At 32.9% G+C, this 20,554-nt stretch overlaps 1 protein-coding gene and 2 long non-coding RNA genes across 6 annotated transcripts in view; 1 reads left to right on the forward strand and 2 right to left on the reverse strand.

Annotated features, from left to right (window-relative positions):
* Positions 1-20,554, reverse strand: part of LOC126814529 (protein mono-ADP-ribosyltransferase PARP14) — a 123,955-nt gene that overhangs the window by 81,001 nt on the left and 22,400 nt on the right. For all 4 annotated transcript variants that reach the window (XM_050539727.2, XM_050539726.2, XM_056099580.1 and 1 more), the window contains 4 exons: positions 19,127-19,441; positions 18,371-18,541; positions 15,917-16,153; positions 14,845-15,105 (listed from right to left, as the gene is read on the reverse strand). In XM_050539727.2, coding sequence (XP_050395684.2) covers positions 14,845-15,105; positions 15,917-16,153; positions 18,371-18,541; positions 19,127-19,310 — 853 coding nt within the window. In that variant the 5' untranslated portion in view covers positions 19,311-19,441. The remainder of the gene's footprint in view (positions 1-14,844; positions 15,106-15,916; positions 16,154-18,370; positions 18,542-19,126; positions 19,442-20,554) is intronic.
* The window catches only part of LOC126814566 (uncharacterized), a 114,037-nt gene that overhangs the window by 81,001 nt on the left and 12,482 nt on the right, over positions 1-20,554 (reverse strand). The gene's annotated exons all lie outside the window — the stretch shown is intronic.
* On the forward strand, positions 16,643-17,768 carry LOC130012178 (uncharacterized). The gene is made up of 2 exons (XR_008787553.1): positions 16,643-17,364; positions 17,539-17,768. It is a non-coding gene; the product is annotated as an uncharacterized LOC130012178 (long non-coding RNA).

Here is a 20,554-nt window from a genome sequence, read left to right on the forward strand (position 1 = left end):
CTTCCCGTCTAACAATTATAATGCAGAAAAAGTAAAAATCATACATTAAAATATTTTCCACTAATTTTGAAAAGTAAATAAACACTGAAAATCACAAAATTTTGACTAAAATCAAAATTTCCCCTCCCAAATTTGTCAAATATTTTTGAAATTTTACCATTTCACATTTTTTACTATCAAAATGCCATATATCACATTTTCTGACAATTTGGAGATCATATCATCAAATTTAGGCCTTTCATCCACTGTCAGGTTGTTTTCATATAGGAGGCAGACCACCATTAATTTCCCCATTGACTTCAATGTTAATTCTGGCCTCTTTGCCCACCTCCAACTTTTCCCCAAATTTTCGTTGGGCTGGATGCTTTCCACTACAGACAGAGGAACAAATGGTCATGTCTTTGCACTAAAATTTGTATGAGGTTGACCACCAAAATTTGGAGATACACAAACTTGAAGAAGCATACTAAAAACATGTAACTAGTTGCCGTACATATCGCCGTAGCTAACCTGATAACCCTCTTATCCTTCCGCCTCAAAATCATGAATATTTACCAAAACCTGGCAGAAAATGTTAATTCAAACCCTCTTCATCCATTCTAGACCAAAAAATCAACACAAATGGGCATGCAAAAGGGGAGAAAAGAGAGAGAGAGAGAATTGCTATAAATAGACGAACTACAATTCGTGGGTACCGAGATGATGAAATTTAATGGTGGTCTGCCTCCTATATGGTTTTATAAGTTCATATATCATCAAAATTCTTTTCTTTATAGCTTCACATTTATTTTTGCAACATTATTATAATACAGAATCAGAAAAAAATAATTACTGCAGAAATGGTGACCCTTTAAAGTTATGTAGTGTTTTGTATACCGGATTGCAGCTCAGGTCCATGGGCCTTTTGTTCTAGAATTGAAGATTCTTTCTTAATTTTATCAAAATGTGAGTTCTGCGAAAAGATTTAAAGAGTTTCAGACAAGTCACATCAAAAATATTCAAAATATTGGAATATTTTTCAAAAATTGACTTTCTTTTACCTTTTTCTACAAAATGGTCCATTTTTGACACTTTGTATACCTCAAAATGCTAATATTTCCCTATTTCTGGGAAAGTCTGAGATGAAAAGCATTTATTTCTAGAAACCTTGGCCGGTATACAGGAAGACAAGCTGCAAATTTGTTGCATTGAAGGTAACTGTAAGGAACTATAGTGAAACCTGTAAGCCCACCCCCTAAAAATGTTGGTGTGGTAACAAATCCCACTTGTGTCCACATAAGTAATACTGTTGATGGAATATGGCTAAAAGCCATGTTCTTCTATCCCTGGCTTATATACATACATATAAACACAGTTTGTTATAAGAAGTATGAATTATTTATTAAAATATGGATTGATAAATGTAAAATAAATGCTGTATTTAGGTGACAACCAGCCACTCTAATAAAAGGGTCGCAAAGCACTATTTTTTTTTTTAAAAATGGGAATATTTCAGTTTTTAAAATACTTTAACAATCAGAGGTATCCTTGAAATTACATAGTGTAAATATTATGTGGAAGCAAGTTGTTTTAATCTTTACATCAATGTCCTGACAAAATGAGATGGAAAAAGGGAGTTCTGACATAATTCAAAGCATAAAAGGGGTATGAAAAGACTATTAATTAATATTTTATTGCCCTGTAAGTGCCACATTTTCAAAGATCACCACAAATAATAGATTTACATTCAAAATGTAAAACATTAAGCTGCAAAAAACACATCTACAACATATCCATTTTGGGGTGTGGACTCATTTGGAAGAAATGTCATAGGATTACATGTTTGACCATAAACAAAAAGTCTTAGAAATCCTTGAAATCTTATATGTAACTATTTGTTTGTGTCAAATAAAATGCTCGGTTACAATTCAAGCACAAAATCAGATTACTGCTAATTTGGAGTCAACAAATGTTCAATTGAATATCCAAATATCATCTTCAAGAAAAGGGGTGGGGTGGGGAGGGTGAGCCAGTCTAAACGAAATGAAGACAGAGAAATTTCCCTGCAAACACATAGATTTTACTTTCTCGAGAAGGGAAATGCAACAATTTCAGGTTTTGAAAGATTAAAATTGTGTTAAGCCTGAGGAAAACAGCAGCAAAATGCAGTTCACTCATGTTTTGAAAATTCTAACACACCTAAGCAGAACATAATTAGACTAAATTTCTTAATTTTTAAATTTTTGACAAACACATGAATACTTTTTCAATATCTGACAAACACATGGATCCTTGCCAAGTTATTTAACAATGAAAATAAAGACATGCAAGACATTTTGGTTCATTTTACAACAGATGAATAATTAAAATTTTGACAGCAATATTGGGGGTAATCTGAAGAATTTCAGACAATTTATCATGATTTTTAGGCAAAATTGAGTGAAATTATGATACTTTCTTCCCGTCTAACAATTATAATGCAGAAAAAGTAAAAATCATACATTAAAATATTTTCCACTAATTTTGAAAAGTAAATAAACACTGAAAATCACAAAATTTTGACTAAAATCAAAATTTCCCCTCCCAAATTTGTCAAATATTTTTGAAATTTTACCATTTCACATTTTTTACTATCAAAATGCCATATATCACATTTTCTGACAATTTGGAGATCATATCATCAAATTTAGGCCTTTCATCCACTGTCAGGTTGTTTTCATATAGGAGGCAGACCACCATTAATTTCCCCATTGACTTCAATGTTAATTCTGGCCTCTTTGCCCACCTCCAACTTTTCCCCAAATTTTCGTTGGGCTGGATGCTTTCCACTACAGACAGAGGAACAAATGGTCATGTCTTTGCACTAAAATTTGTATGAGGTTGACCACCAAAATTTGGAGATACACAAACTTGAAGAAGCATACTAAAAACATGTAACTAGTTGCCGTACATATCGCCGTAGCTAACCTGATAACCCTCTTATCCTTCCGCCTCAAAATCATGAATATTTACCAAAACCTGGCAGAAAATGTTAATTCAAACCCTCTTCATCCATTCTAGACCAAAAAATCAACACAAATGGGCATGCAAAAGGGGAGAAAAGAGAGAGAGAGAGAATTGCTATAAATAGACGAACTACAATTCGTGGGTACCGAGATGATGAAATTTAATGGTGGTCTGCCTCCTATATGGTTTTATAAGTTCATATATCATCAAAATTCTTTTCTTTATAGCTTCACATTTATTTTTGCAACATTATTATAATACAGAATCAGAAAAAAATAATTACTGCAGAAATGGTGACCCTTTAAAGTTATGTAGTGTTTTGTATACCGGATTGCAGCTCAGGTCCATGGGCCTTTTGTTCTAGAATTGAAGATTCTTTCTTAATTTTATCAAAATGTGAGTTCTGCGAAAAGATTTAAAGAGTTTCAGACAAGTCACATCAAAAATATTCAAAATATTGGAATATTTTTCAAAAATTGACTTTCTTTTACCTTTTTCTACAAAATGGTCCATTTTTGACACTTTGTATACCTCAAAATGCTAATATTTCCCTATTTCTGGGAAAGTCTGAGATGAAAAGCATTTATTTCTAGAAACCTTGGCCGGTATACAGGAAGACAAGCTGCAAATTTGTTGCATTGAAGGTAACTGTAAGGAACTATAGTGAAACCTGTAAGCCCACCCCCTAAAAATGTTGGTGTGGTAACAAATCCCACTTGTGTCCACATAAGTAATACTGTTGATGGAATATGGCTAAAAGCCATGTTCTTCTATCCCTGGCTTATATACATACATATAAACACAGTTTGTTATAAGAAGTATGAATTATTTATTAAAATATGGATTGATAAATGTAAAATAAATGCTGTATTTAGGTGACAACCAGCCACTCTAATAAAAGGGTCGCAAAGCACTATTTTTTTTTTTAAAAATGGGAATATTTCAGTTTTTAAAATACTTTAACAATCAGAGGTATCCTTGAAATTACATAGTGTAAATATTATGTGGAAGCAAGTTGTTTTAATCTTTACATCAATGTCCTGACAAAATGAGATGGAAAAAGGGAGTTCTGACATAATTCAAAGCATAAAAGGGGTATGAAAAGACTATTAATTAATATTTTATTGCCCTGTAAGTGCCACATTTTCAAAGATCACCACAAATAATAGATTTACATTCAAAATGTAAAACATTAAGCTGCAAAAAACACATCTACAACATATCCATTTTGGGGTGTGGACTCATTTGGAAGAAATGTCATAGGATTACATGTTTGACCATAAACAAAAAGTCTTAGAAATCCTTGAAATCTTATATGTAACTATTTGTTTGTGTCAAATAAAATGCTCGGTTACAATTCAAGCACAAAATCAGATTACTGCTAATTTGGAGTCAACAAATGTTCAATTGAATATCCAAATATCATCTTCAAGAAAAGGGGTGGGGTGGGGAGGGTGAGCCAGTCTAAACGAAATGAAGACAGAGAAATTTCCCTGCAAACACATAGATTTTACTTTCTCGAGAAGGGAAATGCAACAATTTCAGGTTTTGAAAGATTAAAATTGTGTTAAGCCTGAGGAAAACAGCAGCAAAATGCAGTTCACTCATGTTTTGAAAATTCTAACACACCTAAGCAGAACATAATTAGACTAAATTTCTTAATTTTTAAATTTTTGACAAACACATGAATACTTTTTCAATATCTGACAAACACATGGATCCTTGCCAAGTTATTTAACAATGAAAATAAAGACATGCAAGACATTTTGGTTCATTTTACAACAGATGAATAATTAAAATTTTGACAGCAATATTGGGGGTAATCTGAAGAATTTCAGACAATTTATCATGATTTTTAGGCAAAATTGAGTGAAATTATGATACTTTCTTCCCGTCTAACAATTATAATGCAGAAAAAGTAAAAATCATACATTAAAATATTTTCCACTAATTTTGAAAAGTAAATAAACACTGAAAATCACAAAATTTTGACTAAAATCAAAATTTCCCCTCCCAAATTTGTCAAATATTTTTGAAATTTTACCATTTCACATTTTTTACTATCAAAATGCCATATATCACATTTTCTGACAATTTGGAGATCATATCATCAAATTTAGGCCTTTCATCCACTGTCAGGTTGTTTTCATATAGGAGGCAGACCACCATTAATTTCCCCATTGACTTCAATGTTAATTCTGGCCTCTTTGCCCACCTCCAACTTTTCCCCAAATTTTCGTTGGGCTGGATGCTTTCCACTACAGACAGAGGAACAAATGGTCATGTCTTTGCACTAAAATTTGTATGAGGTTGACCACCAAAATTTGGAGATACACAAACTTGAAGAAGCATACTAAAAACATGTAACTAGTTGCCGTACATATCGCCGTAGCTAACCTGATAACCCTCTTATCCTTCCGCCTCAAAATCATGAATATTTACCAAAACCTGGCAGAAAATGTTAATTCAAACCCTCTTCATCCATTCTAGACCAAAAAATCAACACAAATGGGCATGCAAAAGGGGAGAAAAGAGAGAGAGAGAGAATTGCTATAAATAGACGAACTACAATTCGTGGGTACCGAGATGATGAAATTTAATGGTGGTCTGCCTCCTATATGGTTTTATAAGTTCATATATCATCAAAATTCTTTTCTTTATAGCTTCACATTTATTTTTGCAACATTATTATAATACAGAATCAGAAAAAAATAATTACTGCAGAAATGGTGACCCTTTAAAGTTATGTAGTGTTTTGTATACCGGATTGCAGCTCAGGTCCATGGGCCTTTTGTTCTAGAATTGAAGATTCTTTCTTAATTTTATCAAAATGTGAGTTCTGCGAAAAGATTTAAAGAGTTTCAGACAAGTCACATCAAAAATATTCAAAATATTGGAATATTTTTCAAAAATTGACTTTCTTTTACCTTTTTCTACAAAATGGTCCATTTTTGACACTTTGTATACCTCAAAATGCTAATATTTCCCTATTTCTGGGAAAGTCTGAGATGAAAAGCATTTATTTCTAGAAACCTTGGCCGGTATACAGGAAGACAAGCTGCAAATTTGTTGCATTGAAGGTAACTGTAAGGAACTATAGTGAAACCTGTAAGCCCACCCCCTAAAAATGTTGGTGTGGTAACAAATCCCACTTGTGTCCACATAAGTAATACTGTTGATGGAATATGGCTAAAAGCCATGTTCTTCTATCCCTGGCTTATATACATACATATAAACACAGTTTGTTATAAGAAGTATGAATTATTTATTAAAATATGGATTGATAAATGTAAAATAAATGCTGTATTTAGGTGACAACCAGCCACTCTAATAAAAGGGTCGCAAAGCACTATTTTTTTTTTTAAAAATGGGAATATTTCAGTTTTTAAAATACTTTAACAATCAGAGGTATCCTTGAAATTACATAGTGTAAATATTATGTGGAAGCAAGTTGTTTTAATCTTTACATCAATGTCCTGACAAAATGAGATGGAAAAAGGGAGTTCTGACATAATTCAAAGCATAAAAGGGGTATGAAAAGACTATTAATTAATATTTTATTGCCCTGTAAGTGCCACATTTTCAAAGATCACCACAAATAATAGATTTACATTCAAAATGTAAAACATTAAGCTGCAAAAAACACATCTACAACATATCCATTTTGGGGTGTGGACTCATTTGGAAGAAATGTCATAGGATTACATGTTTGACCATAAACAAAAAGTCTTAGAAATCCTTGAAATCTTATATGTAACTATTTGTTTGTGTCAAATAAAATGCTCGGTTACAATTCAAGCACAAAATCAGATTACTGCTAATTTGGAGTCAACAAATGTTCAATTGAATATCCAAATATCATCTTCAAGAAAAGGGGTGGGGTGGGGTGGGGAGGGTGAGCCAGTCTAAACGAAATGAAGACAGAGAAATTTCCCTGCAAACACATAGATTTTACTTTCTCGAGAAGGGAAATGCAACAATTTCAGGTTTTGAAAGATTAAAATTGTGTTAAGCCTGAGGAAAACAGCAGCAAAATGCAGTTCACTCATGTTTTGAAAATTCTAACACACCAGAACATAATTAGACTAAATTTCTTAATTTTTAAATTTTTGACAAACACATGAATACTTTTTCAATATCTGACAAACACATGGATCCTTGCCAAGTTATTTAACAATGAAAATAAAGACATGCAAGACATTTTGGTTCATTTTACAACAGATGAATAATTAAAATTTTGACAGCAATATTGGGGGTAATCTGAAGAATTTCAGACAATTTATCATGATTTTTAGGCAAAATTGAGTGAAATTATGATACTTTCTTCCCGTCTAACAATTATAATGCAGAAAAAGTAAAAATCATACATTAAAATATTTTCCACTAATTTTGAAAAGTAAATAAACACTGAAAATCACAAAATTTTGACTAAAATCAAAATTTCCCCTCCCAAATTTGTCAAATATTTTTGAAATTTTACCATTTCACATTTTTTACTATCAAAATGCCATATATCACATTTTCTGACAATTTGGAGATCATATCATCAAATTTAGGCCTTTCATCCACTGTCAGGTTGTTTTCATATAGGAGGCAGACCACCATTAATTTCCCCATTGACTTCAATGTTAATTCTGGCCTCTTTGCCCACCTCCAACTTTTCCCCAAATTTTCGTTGGGCTGGATGCTTTCCACTACAGACAGAGGAACAAATGGTCATGTCTTTGCACTAAAATTTGTATGAGGTTGACCACCAAAATTTGGAGATACACAAACTTGAAGAAGCATACTAAAAACATGTAACTAGTTGCCGTACATATCGCCGTAGCTAACCTGATAACCCTCTTATCCTTCCGCCTCAAAATCATGAATATTTACCAAAACCTGGCAGAAAATGTTAATTCAAACCCTCTTCATCCATTCTAGACCAAAAAATCAACACAAATGGGCATGCAAAAGGGGAGAAAAGAGAGAGAGAGAGAATTGCTATAAATAGACGAACTACAATTCGTGGGTACCGAGATGATGAAATTTAATGGTGGTCTGCCTCCTATATGGTTTTATAAGTTCATATATCATCAAAATTCTTTTCTTTATAGCTTCACATTTATTTTTGCAACATTATTATAATACAGAATCAGAAAAAAATAATTACTGCAGAAATGGTGACCCTTTAAAGTTATGTAGTGTTTTGTATACCGGATTGCAGCTCAGGTCCATGGGCCTTTTGTTCTAGAATTGAAGATTCTTTCTTAATTTTATCAAAATGTGAGTTCTGCGAAAAGATTTAAAGAGTTTCAGACAAGTCACATCAAAAATATTCAAAATATTGGAATATTTTTCAAAAATTGACTTTCTTTTACCTTTTTCTACAAAATGGTCCATTTTTGACACTTTGTATACCTCAAAATGCTAATATTTCCCTATTTCTGGGAAAGTCTGAGATGAAAAGCATTTATTTCTAGAAACCTTGGCCGGTATACAGGAAGACAAGCTGCAAATTTGTTGCATTGAAGGTAACTGTAAGGAACTATAGTGAAACCTGTAAGCCCACCCCCTAAAAATGTTGGTGTGGTAACAAATCCCACTTGTGTCCACATAAGTAATACTGTTGATGGAATATGGCTAAAAGCCATGTTCTTCTATCCCTGGCTTATATACATACATATAAACACAGTTTGTTATAAGAAGTATGAATTATTTATTAAAATATGGATTGATAAATGTAAAATAAATGCTGTATTTAGGTGACAACCAGCCACTCTAATAAAAGGGTCGCAAAGCACTATTTTTTTTTTTAAAAATGGGAATATTTCAGTTTTTAAAATACTTTAACAATCAGAGGTATCCTTGAAATTACATAGTGTAAATATTATGTGGAAGCAAGTTGTTTTAATCTTTACATCAATGTCCTGACAAAATGAGATGGAAAAAGGGAGTTCTGACATAATTCAAAGCATAAAAGGGGTATGAAAAGACTATTAATTAATATTTTATTGCCCTGTAAGTGCCACATTTTCAAAGATCACCACAAATAATAGATTTACATTCAAAATGTAAAACATTAAGCTGCAAAAAACACATCTACAACATATCCATTTTGGGGTGTGGACTCATTTGGAAGAAATGTCATAGGATTACATGTTTGACCATAAACAAAAAGTCTTAGAAATCCTTGAAATCTTATATGTAACTATTTGTTTGTGTCAAATAAAATGCTCGGTTACAATTCAAGCACAAAATCAGATTACTGCTAATTTGGAGTCAACAAATGTTCAATTGAATATCCAAATATCATCTTCAAGAAAAGGGGTGGGGTGGGGTGGGGAGGGTGAGCCAGTCTAAACGAAATGAAGACAGAGAAATTTCCCTGCAAACACATAGATTTTACTTTCTCGAGAAGGGAAATGCAACAATTTCAGGTTTTGAAAGATTAAAATTGTGTTAAGCCTGAGGAAAACAGCAGCAAAATGCAGTTCACTCATGTTTTGAAAATTCTAACACACCTAAGCAGAACATAATTAGACTAAATTTCTTAATTTTTAAATTTTTGACAAACACATGAATACTTTTTCAATATCTGACAAACACATGGATCCTTGCCAAGTTATTTAACAATGAAAATAAAGACATGCAAGACATTTTGGTTCATTTTACAACAGATGAATAATTAAAATTTTGACAGCAATATTGGGGGTAATCTGAAGAATTTCAGACAATTTATCATGATTTTTAGGCAAAATTGAGTGAAATTATGATACTTTCTTCCCGTCTAACAATTATAATGCAGAAAAAGTAAAAATCATACATTAAAATATTTTCCACTAATTTTGAAAAGTAAATAAACACTGAAAATCACAAAATTTTGACTAAAATCAAAATTTCCCCTCCCAAATTTGTCAAATATTTTTGAAATTTTACCATTTCACATTTTTTACTATCAAAATGCCATATATCACATTTTCTGACAATTTGGAGATCATATCATCAAATTTAGGCCTTTCATCCACTGTCAGGTTGTTTTCATATAGGAGGCAGACCACCATTAATTTCCCCATTGACTTCAATGTTAATTCTGGCCTCTTTGCCCACCTCCAACTTTTCCCCAAATTTTCGTTGGGCTGGATGCTTTCCACTACAGACAGAGGAACAAATGGTCATGTCTTTGCACTAAAATTTGTATGAGGTTGACCACCAAAATTTGGAGATACACAAACTTGAAGAAGCATACTAAAAACATGTAACTAGTTGCCGTACATATCGCCGTAGCTAACCTGATAACCCTCTTATCCTTCCGCCTCAAAATCATGAATATTTACCAAAACCTGGCAGAAAATGTTAATTCAAACCCTCTTCATCCATTCTAGACCAAAAAATCAACACAAATGGGCATGCAAAAGGGGAGAAAAGAGAGAGAGAGAGAATTGCTATAAATAGACGAACTACAATTCGTGGGTACCGAGATGATGAAATTTAATGGTGGTCTGCCTCCATTTCAGATTTTTGTACTTTAAGTTGCCTCCCTTTAGTCTTCACAGCAGTGACTAAAATTGGAAACATTTTTGTTTTCTTTTGTTAATTTAAACCCCACCCCACCCACCACTCCATCAACCCTTATTTTTATTTATTTATTTCTTCATTTAATATAATCATCGATTTAGATTATTTACATTTTTCTTTTTTGTATAAAATATTATGCGATGGTCTTGTTTTTACTGTCATAGCTTAAGCTGAGGTTTTAGATGATAGATTTATAAAAAAAAGAAATTTCTGTGTATTATTGTTTTACTAGGATAAGACTAATAGCCTATTTATAGAAAAGATATTTATGTGGTTTTCGGTAACACTTTACATAACATCATACATTTTACAGCTCATATTTACATTGATCATATACACTTACACATATTGACCCAGGTTGATAGTTTGGGAAGTTGGTATATTTTGGTGTTTGTTTACAGTTTAGACTGGACTTTGAAAGTTTATTGTTGGACTTTAAGGTTTGATTGTTCAGGTGTTTTGGATACTTTGATTGGTATGTTTAGTAGTTTGTCGACTTTGAATTTGTTCGTTGGGTATTTGGTTAAATTGAATTTGTTCATTACTGGAGTTGGACTTCATTTTTTTTTTTTAGGAAAGTTCAATTTTCATTTTCAGGTTTAGTTTCAATTTGTTTAGTACTCTGAAATTTGGTCGACATATAAGCTGTTTTCATGATTGATCACTGCACTTACAGATCCCCTCAACAACATAATAATCAACTATGCCAAGTTTGAATATTCTACCTCAATTAAAAGCAGAGTTACTGTGTGCCAAGAAGTGTGAGGGACAACTCCATTTAGTATTTCCTTGCTTTCTTCAAAAGACTTGTGACAAAAAAACATTGTGTACTATTCAAGCTGCAACTTTTACTAGCAAAGACGCTGTTATTTTTTTTTTAGCATCACAACATTATAACAGGATGGAAGATACAAATTAATAAGGTTGTCTTCAGCTCATATTAACATAAAATCTTTTGCCCAGTTCAACTAAAATCGTTACATCCAGTTCTGCATCATTAAGAACAAACCAACAGTGAGGCTGATGTGCCCCGCCGCAATCCCAAAATAAATAGCTGACACATATTAATTAATTGCATATTTATCTTTTTGAAAATCAAACTAATAATGTATACTTAGTAAGAGCCAAAAATGTTCACGGTCAAACTCAGTCAAAGTTTTGAAGTACATGTACCTGGTAGTAAAACTATACACTAAGTTTCATCATCGACCCAAAACATCGACCAATGAAATGGGTTAGCTCTGATTAGCTTTAGCGGAAAATGTTAATTATTGAACTCAGTCAAGACATTCACCTAATGAACATTAGGTTGTAATGTTCCAAAGTCTTGACTAAACAAATTGCTTATCACTCTACTTAACCCGAACTGAAAATGCTCATTATCGAACTTAGTCAATGTATTGATGTATTGAAATTATACACCAAGTTTCATCACTCTCATTAAATAAGAACCAAAGTTATCATGTCCCAAAGTCTCAACCAATCAAATTGCTAATCTCTGCTTAGAGTGGACAATGCGCATGGTCGAACACTGTTAAGCCATTCACCTAAATAAAGACCTACACCAAGGAGAGTTATTGGGTTCCAAAGTCTCAACCAATCAAATTGAAGTATCTACTTAGCCCAAGGTATTGAGGTAATGAGTTTCACAACTCTCAATCAATTTTAATCAAAGTTATCGAGGTTCAAAGTCTCAACCAATAAAATTGTTTATCGCTCTGCTTACCCTAAGTAGAAAATGCTCATTATCGAACTTAGTCAAGGTATTGATATAATGAACCTATACACCAAGTTTCATCACTCTCACTTAATTAGAACCAAAGAAAAGATCTCCTAAAGCATCAAGCAATCAAATTGCTTATCTCTGCTTTGCCTTAGCAGAAAATATTCATCTTTGAACTCCATCAAGACATTCACCTAATAAACACCTACACAAAGTTTGAACATTCTAACTCAATAACTCAGTTATTGTGTCTCAAAAAAAAATATGATGGACAGACACGCAGATTTTTTAATAAGCGGTTGCCATGCAAGATACGCCCACATTTGGCAAGAGATGGACAGAGAACAAGCTAAAACAAGAAGCGTTTTTCGTACAATCAGGGGCCATAATCCAGGAAGTTTGCGTGAATATCTACAGGAACCAAGATCTTCAGGATATAAACATATATTTTAAGTTGCATCAAACTGGATAAAAATTGTGACCTCTAGAGGGACCTCAACCTGGGTATTACTATTTGCGTACAAGGAGTTGCCATTTTTTCGGACAGTTTCGTTCCGATCTTTACGAAATTCGAACTCAACCATCATTATGGTGTATCGGTGATATATTTAAACCTTTTTTTAAAATCGGATAAAAATTGTGACATCAAGAGGGTCCACAAGCTAAATTGTGACCTGTAGAGTGTCCAAAAACAAATTGTGGACAGACGGACAGGTGTATATAAATAATCAAGAGTAAAAGCCCATTTAATAATTATCAACCCATTCACCAAAAACAATGCGCATGAAATCGGAGCGCATGAAATCGTATGCCTTATTATTAATAGTATTTTTATCATTATCTAGAACGTCCGCGACATACCTTTCAATTCACGATCCAAAAATAAAACATACATCCCTATTTAAAGGCCCTTCTGTGGAAAAACGTATTGTTTTCTAAAGTTTTTGTGGATTTTTTTTCTGATATTAGTCGGAGTGTGCAGCCACAACCATGCATGGTGGAACCATTCTGCAATCCCAATTTTTCTAGGCCCGATTGGGACTTCGTATTAAATATGACTTGGGCCATTTTTAATTGACAAACACCAGTATAGTTTTCTTTAGGGATCTTCACCAGGTTTTCATTTTTGGATTCCATGGAGAAGTTGACTCTTCTTTGAAAATTGAAACATAGTGAATTTATTCCTGCTGATACTATATATTTTCTAGGCTGGATCAAAACTATTTATAAAATATAAATTGGGTCATTTTGACAAACCAAGGCTCCAACTGGCAGTTTTTTTAAATTTCAAAGTTTGCCATCTAAGTTTTAGAAACAAAGATTTTAACAAATTTTCTTCTGCATTTTTTCTACATTAAAGATGGCTTATTTCTATCGCTATTTGAGGTATCAAGTTGAAATAAAGGACACATTGATGCCTTCAAAATGGCATATTGGAAATGTTCATAATATCTTCCGAAATTTCCTGATATTTCCCAGGCCTTACGATTTTCTCCAAACATGAATATATCTCTCCTTTATGAAAATAGGCTAAAAATGATATATGGCCGTATTGGCCCGATTTATTATATTTCCATTTTCATTAACATTTTCAACCGTATATAATAACCCTTATCTCAATTAACAACTAATATCAAAAGGTTTGATCTTCAAGTATAACTTAGATGCTTGATGTTGCTATGTTCGATATTGCATGTTATCTTGATTGTTGATGTAGCATGACGTAACTTCATAACATATTCAGTAATGTAGTATTCACACCCTGTTATTTCTCCTAGGATTACCTCACTCTAATTTTGATTATCGAAACTGTTATTCACAAATGTAGCAGTTAAAGCCCATGGTTTCTTGTAAGTTTACCTTATATCCAATTTATGAAATTGTGCATGCTTGATAAAGGCTATTAAATTCTTCTTCTTGAAACGTGAAATGATGACGCGACATGACGCAATTTGCCCAAAAATGCCAGTACTACCTCGCGGTTCTAGTTACTATAATTATTATCTAGAACGTCCATATAAAGACAACTCCGCGAAATACCTTGAATTCGCGATAAAAAAATATAACATACGTCAATATTTTAAGGCTCGATACGCCATTTCCGTTTTCTCAAAAATTAAATATCAAATTTCTGACAGCTTACATGCTAAATATGTACAAAGATTGATTATTTAACATTTAATTAAGAAAGAAATCAATCAAAATACCAATGCTAGATAATCTCCCATATTGGATTCGATCGGATTTAAATCAGGCCTATCAGGCTTCTCCGCTACCAATAAAATATGGCGCCGTCTTGTTACACTCGAGCAGCATAAATAGATGAAATTTCAATTTATCACAACTTTGTAAATACTGAACAGAATTGCACTCTTTTTAGACTGATATTCCAATTAGAGATTACACTTTTACAATATTGTGGTTTATAAGGGATTCCTAGAGCGATAAATGGTGCTTCAATCCCTTAATGTGGCGGTATAAAAAGCAGAGTTTTGTCAAAGGTTTTAATGAATTATAGTTTATTAAAGAACATCGGGGCATTATATAAAATAACTTGAACGTAAAGGCATATTTACCCTTTTCCGTAGATAAAGTTACAAAAGTACACTTTTCCTCTTCCTTTATGTCAATATTTTCAGCAACTGCACCAAATCTTTTCTCACTCTCTATATGCATCTCTATCATCTGTTTACTTATTGTATCTTTATATCCACTAACACAAACTATTCTTTTACCATCATCATGTGTTGAATTATCTTGTGTTGATGGGTCGAATATTTCAACTTTTAAATTACAACCATCTAATATATGTTCTCTACTACATACCAATTCAGCTTCTAAAATACATGTATATTATAAATAAAACATTACTTCTCTTAACAAATTCTAAAGTTAACAATGTGTTCTACGTTTTGGGATTGTGTCAGGTTTTTGTGCTTACTTTCATAAGTTGAAAAGTCTGCACTGCACTACACTAAACTTTCACGTTTATCTTAGTATGTTTATTTCATCGTCGCTCATGTTCAGCTGACACCAGCGATCAATGTTCAGCTGATACCAGCGACAATCACCCAATCATCTCCTACGCTACTCTTCTTAACGAACCAAATTTCTGGATTACATGTGTAACATATAAGGATCATTGAAGCTCAGATCTTTAATGGGAAGGTTGACAGAGTTTTGACTTTGACTCTGAATAAAAGATAGAAGTGAAGTCTTTTGGTATTATTCTGAGTGTCCAGGGGATCCACGGGGATTGTCGGTCACTTAGTGCAATACCCTGAACACTACAGACCATTAAAAAAATTTTGGTCCTTGTCGGTGTTTATTCAATTTTGCTTTTCCCTTCTGTTGGTATTAATTTTAATTTACAAACATATACATGCCATACTATCATATTATATAATATCCTCAGTAATACTAAAATACCCAAGTAAACAATCATGATTTATCTTCATTAAGTTGAATAAGTACAAACTAACATCTTGTGTGCAAGATATTACAAATAAAGTTTTATTTAGATATGCTTTGTCTTCACCTGCATATGGTTCAGCCTACATGTTTTTTTATTCAAAAGGACATGGAAAATACAGTTTTATATTCACGCTTATTATTTAACCTCCTGTAAACAGCTTTGTATATATTTACCTTCTGTTGTGCTAAATGTTACAAGTAAATATTCTTTATTTTCACTTAATTCAACTGTTTCTGCTTCTGCTCCACACGCTTTCATATTAGTAAAATACATGTCCATCAATTCAAAATTTGCTGTCTTAAAACCAGATACTTTAATTGATTTCAATTCCAGAACTTCTTCTTCATATGCTTTAACAGTAAGTAGTTGACTGTTCAAAGTGTGATTTCTTTCTAGAACAATTGCAGTATCTAAATGAAGGGAAAAAAACTGATATTAACATGCATAACACAAAAATGTTATTTTTCATCAATCTGATAAAAATAAAGATCTATATTTAGTTTCTGGGGTTTTTTTTATTCTTTCGATGGCCTCTACTACATGAAGAGCTAACCAGTTGTAGTGGGAGTTTACATCAGAGGTCATATGAGCGGCTTTTGATCCTATGACGTCAGACAATTGATTAACCAACAAGCGTTGATGTTTCTAGTAGGATACCCACAGTTCTGTGCATCGCACGCCAAGAACTCACTGCAACAGACCGTTTCATTGGCTAATCCCTTACATCAACCAGAACGCAGGTTATATATGGAAGGATAACGTTGCCAATATTATTTCAATGCTAACGGTGCAAACTGCATATGTCAGCAGTTCAAAATATGTATTTTAGGCTACACAAAATAAATGTCTTGTTTCTCGGGCAACTGACAGCTGAAACTGTAGGGGGGGGGGGGGCGGTTTATTTTTTTTTTTACCTCATTTCTGGCTAGAGGATGGTGCAAAATAAAATTTGGCTATTGTTGAAAATTGTTGGGGCGGGAGGGCGGCCTTGTATTTTTTTTTTTTTTTTAATGAGAAAGTCATTACTTGTCTACAGTTTTGCTTTCAGTTATATATTATACATACTTAGAACATAAACCCAAAAATCAAGTCTACTCAAACACTGAACACTGACTGTAAGGAAAATAATTTTCCATATTTAATTCACGTAATGTAGCTTACTAATGGTAATGGTGACAACCATAATTGAAATTGGTTTAAAATAAAATTCCGTACGACTATTAATAGCCGTCCATAATAATGACAATATTTTAAAGGGTAAGCCTCTGTCAGCATGTGTATCAAAAATAATCATCACGGTAAACGACACTTAGATCTAAATCTAGTATCGCTGGTTTATAATGATTGACCTAATTCCAACCAATGCATGTCACGTGTCATCGGGATTCGGGAAATGACTGTTTCTCAGGATATTCGGTGTGTTTCTCAGGATATTCGGTGTTCTATCTGGGGTTTATATCGAATGACTATTTAAATTTAACTAACAACTGGTCAGTAAAACCATCAAATGTGTAATCCAATTATTATTTTCCGGATTATCAAAACTACCGTTAAATGTGCTAATGACCCAGATTCTGACTAAGGTATGGTGACTATCATCGTATCGTATTCGTAGCCACAAGTTATAATAATTATACAGGTCACAATTCTATGGAATACAATTACTGCTTTTTACTGAGCCTAGTAATGACTAGAGAAGCCTAGTCGAAACGTCGCTCAGTAAAAAGCAGTAATTGTATTCCATAGAATTGTGACCTGTATACTCTATTTCAATTACTAAATGCCATTGAAACAGTTTATAATAATTAACCTGTTCTACGATTCATTGTTTTATAAGTAGGATTTTTTCAAACATGAACCGACTGAAGCCGGCAATAATGAGCCGATTAAGATCGAATGATTGAAATACAATGCATTGTTGTCAATGACTTTCGGTGTTTAACACGAATCAAATTCTAGTTCACAAGGGGAGGTAATTAAAATCACGTGATACAAAAATGGAGGTTCTTTCGATATCTATAAAAATGACCCGTAAATGAGCGTTTACATCTGAATCAGTTTAATACATTTGAATGGATATCCACGTATGGGGCATGTAGATACATGCGGCATACTCTTTTTATGACTTGCTTATCGATGTTCTGGCGGGCGTTACATATTTTTTATTTTTCATCAAGACCAATAAATAGGCCGCACGCGCAACCAATTTTGAGTGCGGGCGGTGCCCGAGAAACAACTTATTTTATTTGTGTTGCCTTAGTTTTACAATTTGCAATTTGCATTGCTCCACAATACCAATGTCACAGTGTTAAAATACAGAATACACTTTTCAATAATACAAAATACAGGATAATAGTTCTGCATTTTGCAGAATAGACAAATGCATAATAGAACTTAGCATATTAGAACATATACCTTATATGAGATCCATAGTTATATAACAACACTTCCAGATCCTTGTACAGTAAAGACAGGCAAAACGAAATTTTGAACTATAAAACACAAAACTTATTTTGCATTGAATTTGCCTGATGATTTTCAGATTCATTTTGATTTGTTTGAAAAATATTTTTTTTCTAAAAAGGGTTCATGTGGAATATAATTAGTCATGTGGCCAGAGTTATCACCTTCATATGTTGAATAAGTTACAAGTGCGTAACCATCATCTTTAGAAATTTGTATGTTTTCTGCAGAAGCTCCAGATTTTTTCTTGTTGTCAAAATACAATTTGATCATTTCGTCCGTTGTTTGGAAGTCGAATCCTGTTACTTTTAGTGTCATCATGTTTGTTGATACATCTGAAAATTAAAATCAAACATTTTACTTTTTAAAACTGGAAGATGTTTTTCGCAACCACAGTGTTTAGGGTTAGGATTAGGACAATGTTTAAGGGGATACTTTGTATAATAAACAAGAACACAGGTTAAGGTTAGCTCAGTTTAGTTCAATAATTGTCAGTCTTTAAAATGCTTCTTCAGTGCTTCAAAAGTATTTACAAGGTAATCGTAACTCATAAACACCATGGTTATGAATAACCCCTTCCTTTAAAATATGATCCATGTATTCATTTCTGTTACTCTGACCTGTTGACGAGCTATACATTCTCCGAAAAGGGAGTACAGAGTTAAGACTTACTGTTCTGCTCCAACTGGGCTAATGAAGACTGTAATTTTAACAGCTCATACAAAAGATAGTCAAGAATTTCACCATATGCATAAATTTATGGACATTCAAAGTTTAATATAATTCCTATCTAAATGCTATCTGATCTATATTTTTACTGTTATAAGATTCTAGGTTATGAAATGATAAGTTTTATTGGATATATGGAATATTGTTTCTTTAACATTTGAGATAATATTAATTCCGGAAAATATTGTTACCTTTTTTGTTTTCTTCATTCAACATCGGTGTTTTTAAATTATCTTCTGAACCGCAAATATCACTGTTGTTTCGCAATTTCGATTCAGGGTGTTTTTTCTGTTGAAGTTGTACATCAGATTGCATGGAATTCGGTTGTTTTTGTGGAATTGGATATACTGGATTATTAGTGACAGTGATTTCCATCTTGGTACTGTCAGAAATACTTGGTTGATAATTAGCTTGGATTTGAGGCTTTATCTGTTCTGTAGGTGATGTTTTATTTTCTGTAGTTGGTCCATCAGAGTGTATATACAAATTATCACCACTCAAAATTCCTGTAACAAATAGTCAATAATAATTAAAATGAAAAAAGGCTTTTTTTATAATAGAGGACCTACATTAATTTGTCCTATATCATGAATTAATTATCAGAAATTTACACAGCATGACTTTAAAAAATGATTCAATGATAACCCATGTCTTAAAATGACTCTTGACCCCCTTGATATTATAATATGCATATCGGCTTCTTCTTAATCTGGGGGGGTGGATGGTCGAATGGTTAGCACGTGCGTGCTGTATCATAAGGCCTGTCATTGAGTCAACTGGCGTGGTTTCGAATCCCCGGTTGTACGTGACAAGGAGTAGGGTCGCCTGTCCAACCTCGTGGATTTTCTCCGGGTCCTCCGGTTTCCTCCCACTGCTAAAGACCCCTAAGCGCAAGCAAATTATTGAAATAAAATTAAATATGTTAGTCCCGAAATGACCTAGTTTGTGTCGAGTGGACGTTAAATCCCATTTCTCTCTCTCTCTCTCTCTCTCTCTCTTCTTAATCTTGCAAAACAATAATCTAATCGGAATAACACATCAATCAACACAATTCAATGCTTTATTTTTACCTGAATCAAAGATACAGACCTAAAAGTACAGAGATTAAATGTCGAAAAAAAAAATTAAATGTGCACCGAGTAACAACAATTTGTCAATTCAACTTATACTCCATATCGACTTATACCCCGTAAAATATGATACGGAAATTGACCCCTCTTCGATCAAGTTACTTGATTAACAAGAGTACATTGAAAATCTTTTGAGAGAGATTTGAAGCAAATGTTTGATCAATTGATTAGTTTGAATATGATTTAGTCCGTATATATCACCATATCACACGGTTTGTATAGATGTTTAAGAAATAATACAAATTCATTTGACGTTGTGTGTTCTCATATTTTCATAGCGACTATTCGAATACTATTCAAATATTTGCTTGATATTCGCCGAATATTCGAGCAGTGATTTAGTTCGAATGGCAGAATACTACAAGACACTACAAGTAATTATTAAAAATCATTAGAAGATCCAGATTTTTGACAGTACATACTGTAATTACAGTTGATAGATTACAACTTTTTTTCACTTTATTTTTTGAGGCCTGAATTTTTAGCTGG

The sequence above is a fragment of the Patella vulgata genome, chromosome 3, assembly GCF_932274485.2.
Source record: "Patella vulgata chromosome 3, xgPatVulg1.2, whole genome shotgun sequence".
NCBI lineage: Eukaryota > Metazoa > Mollusca > Gastropoda > Patellidae > Patella > Patella vulgata.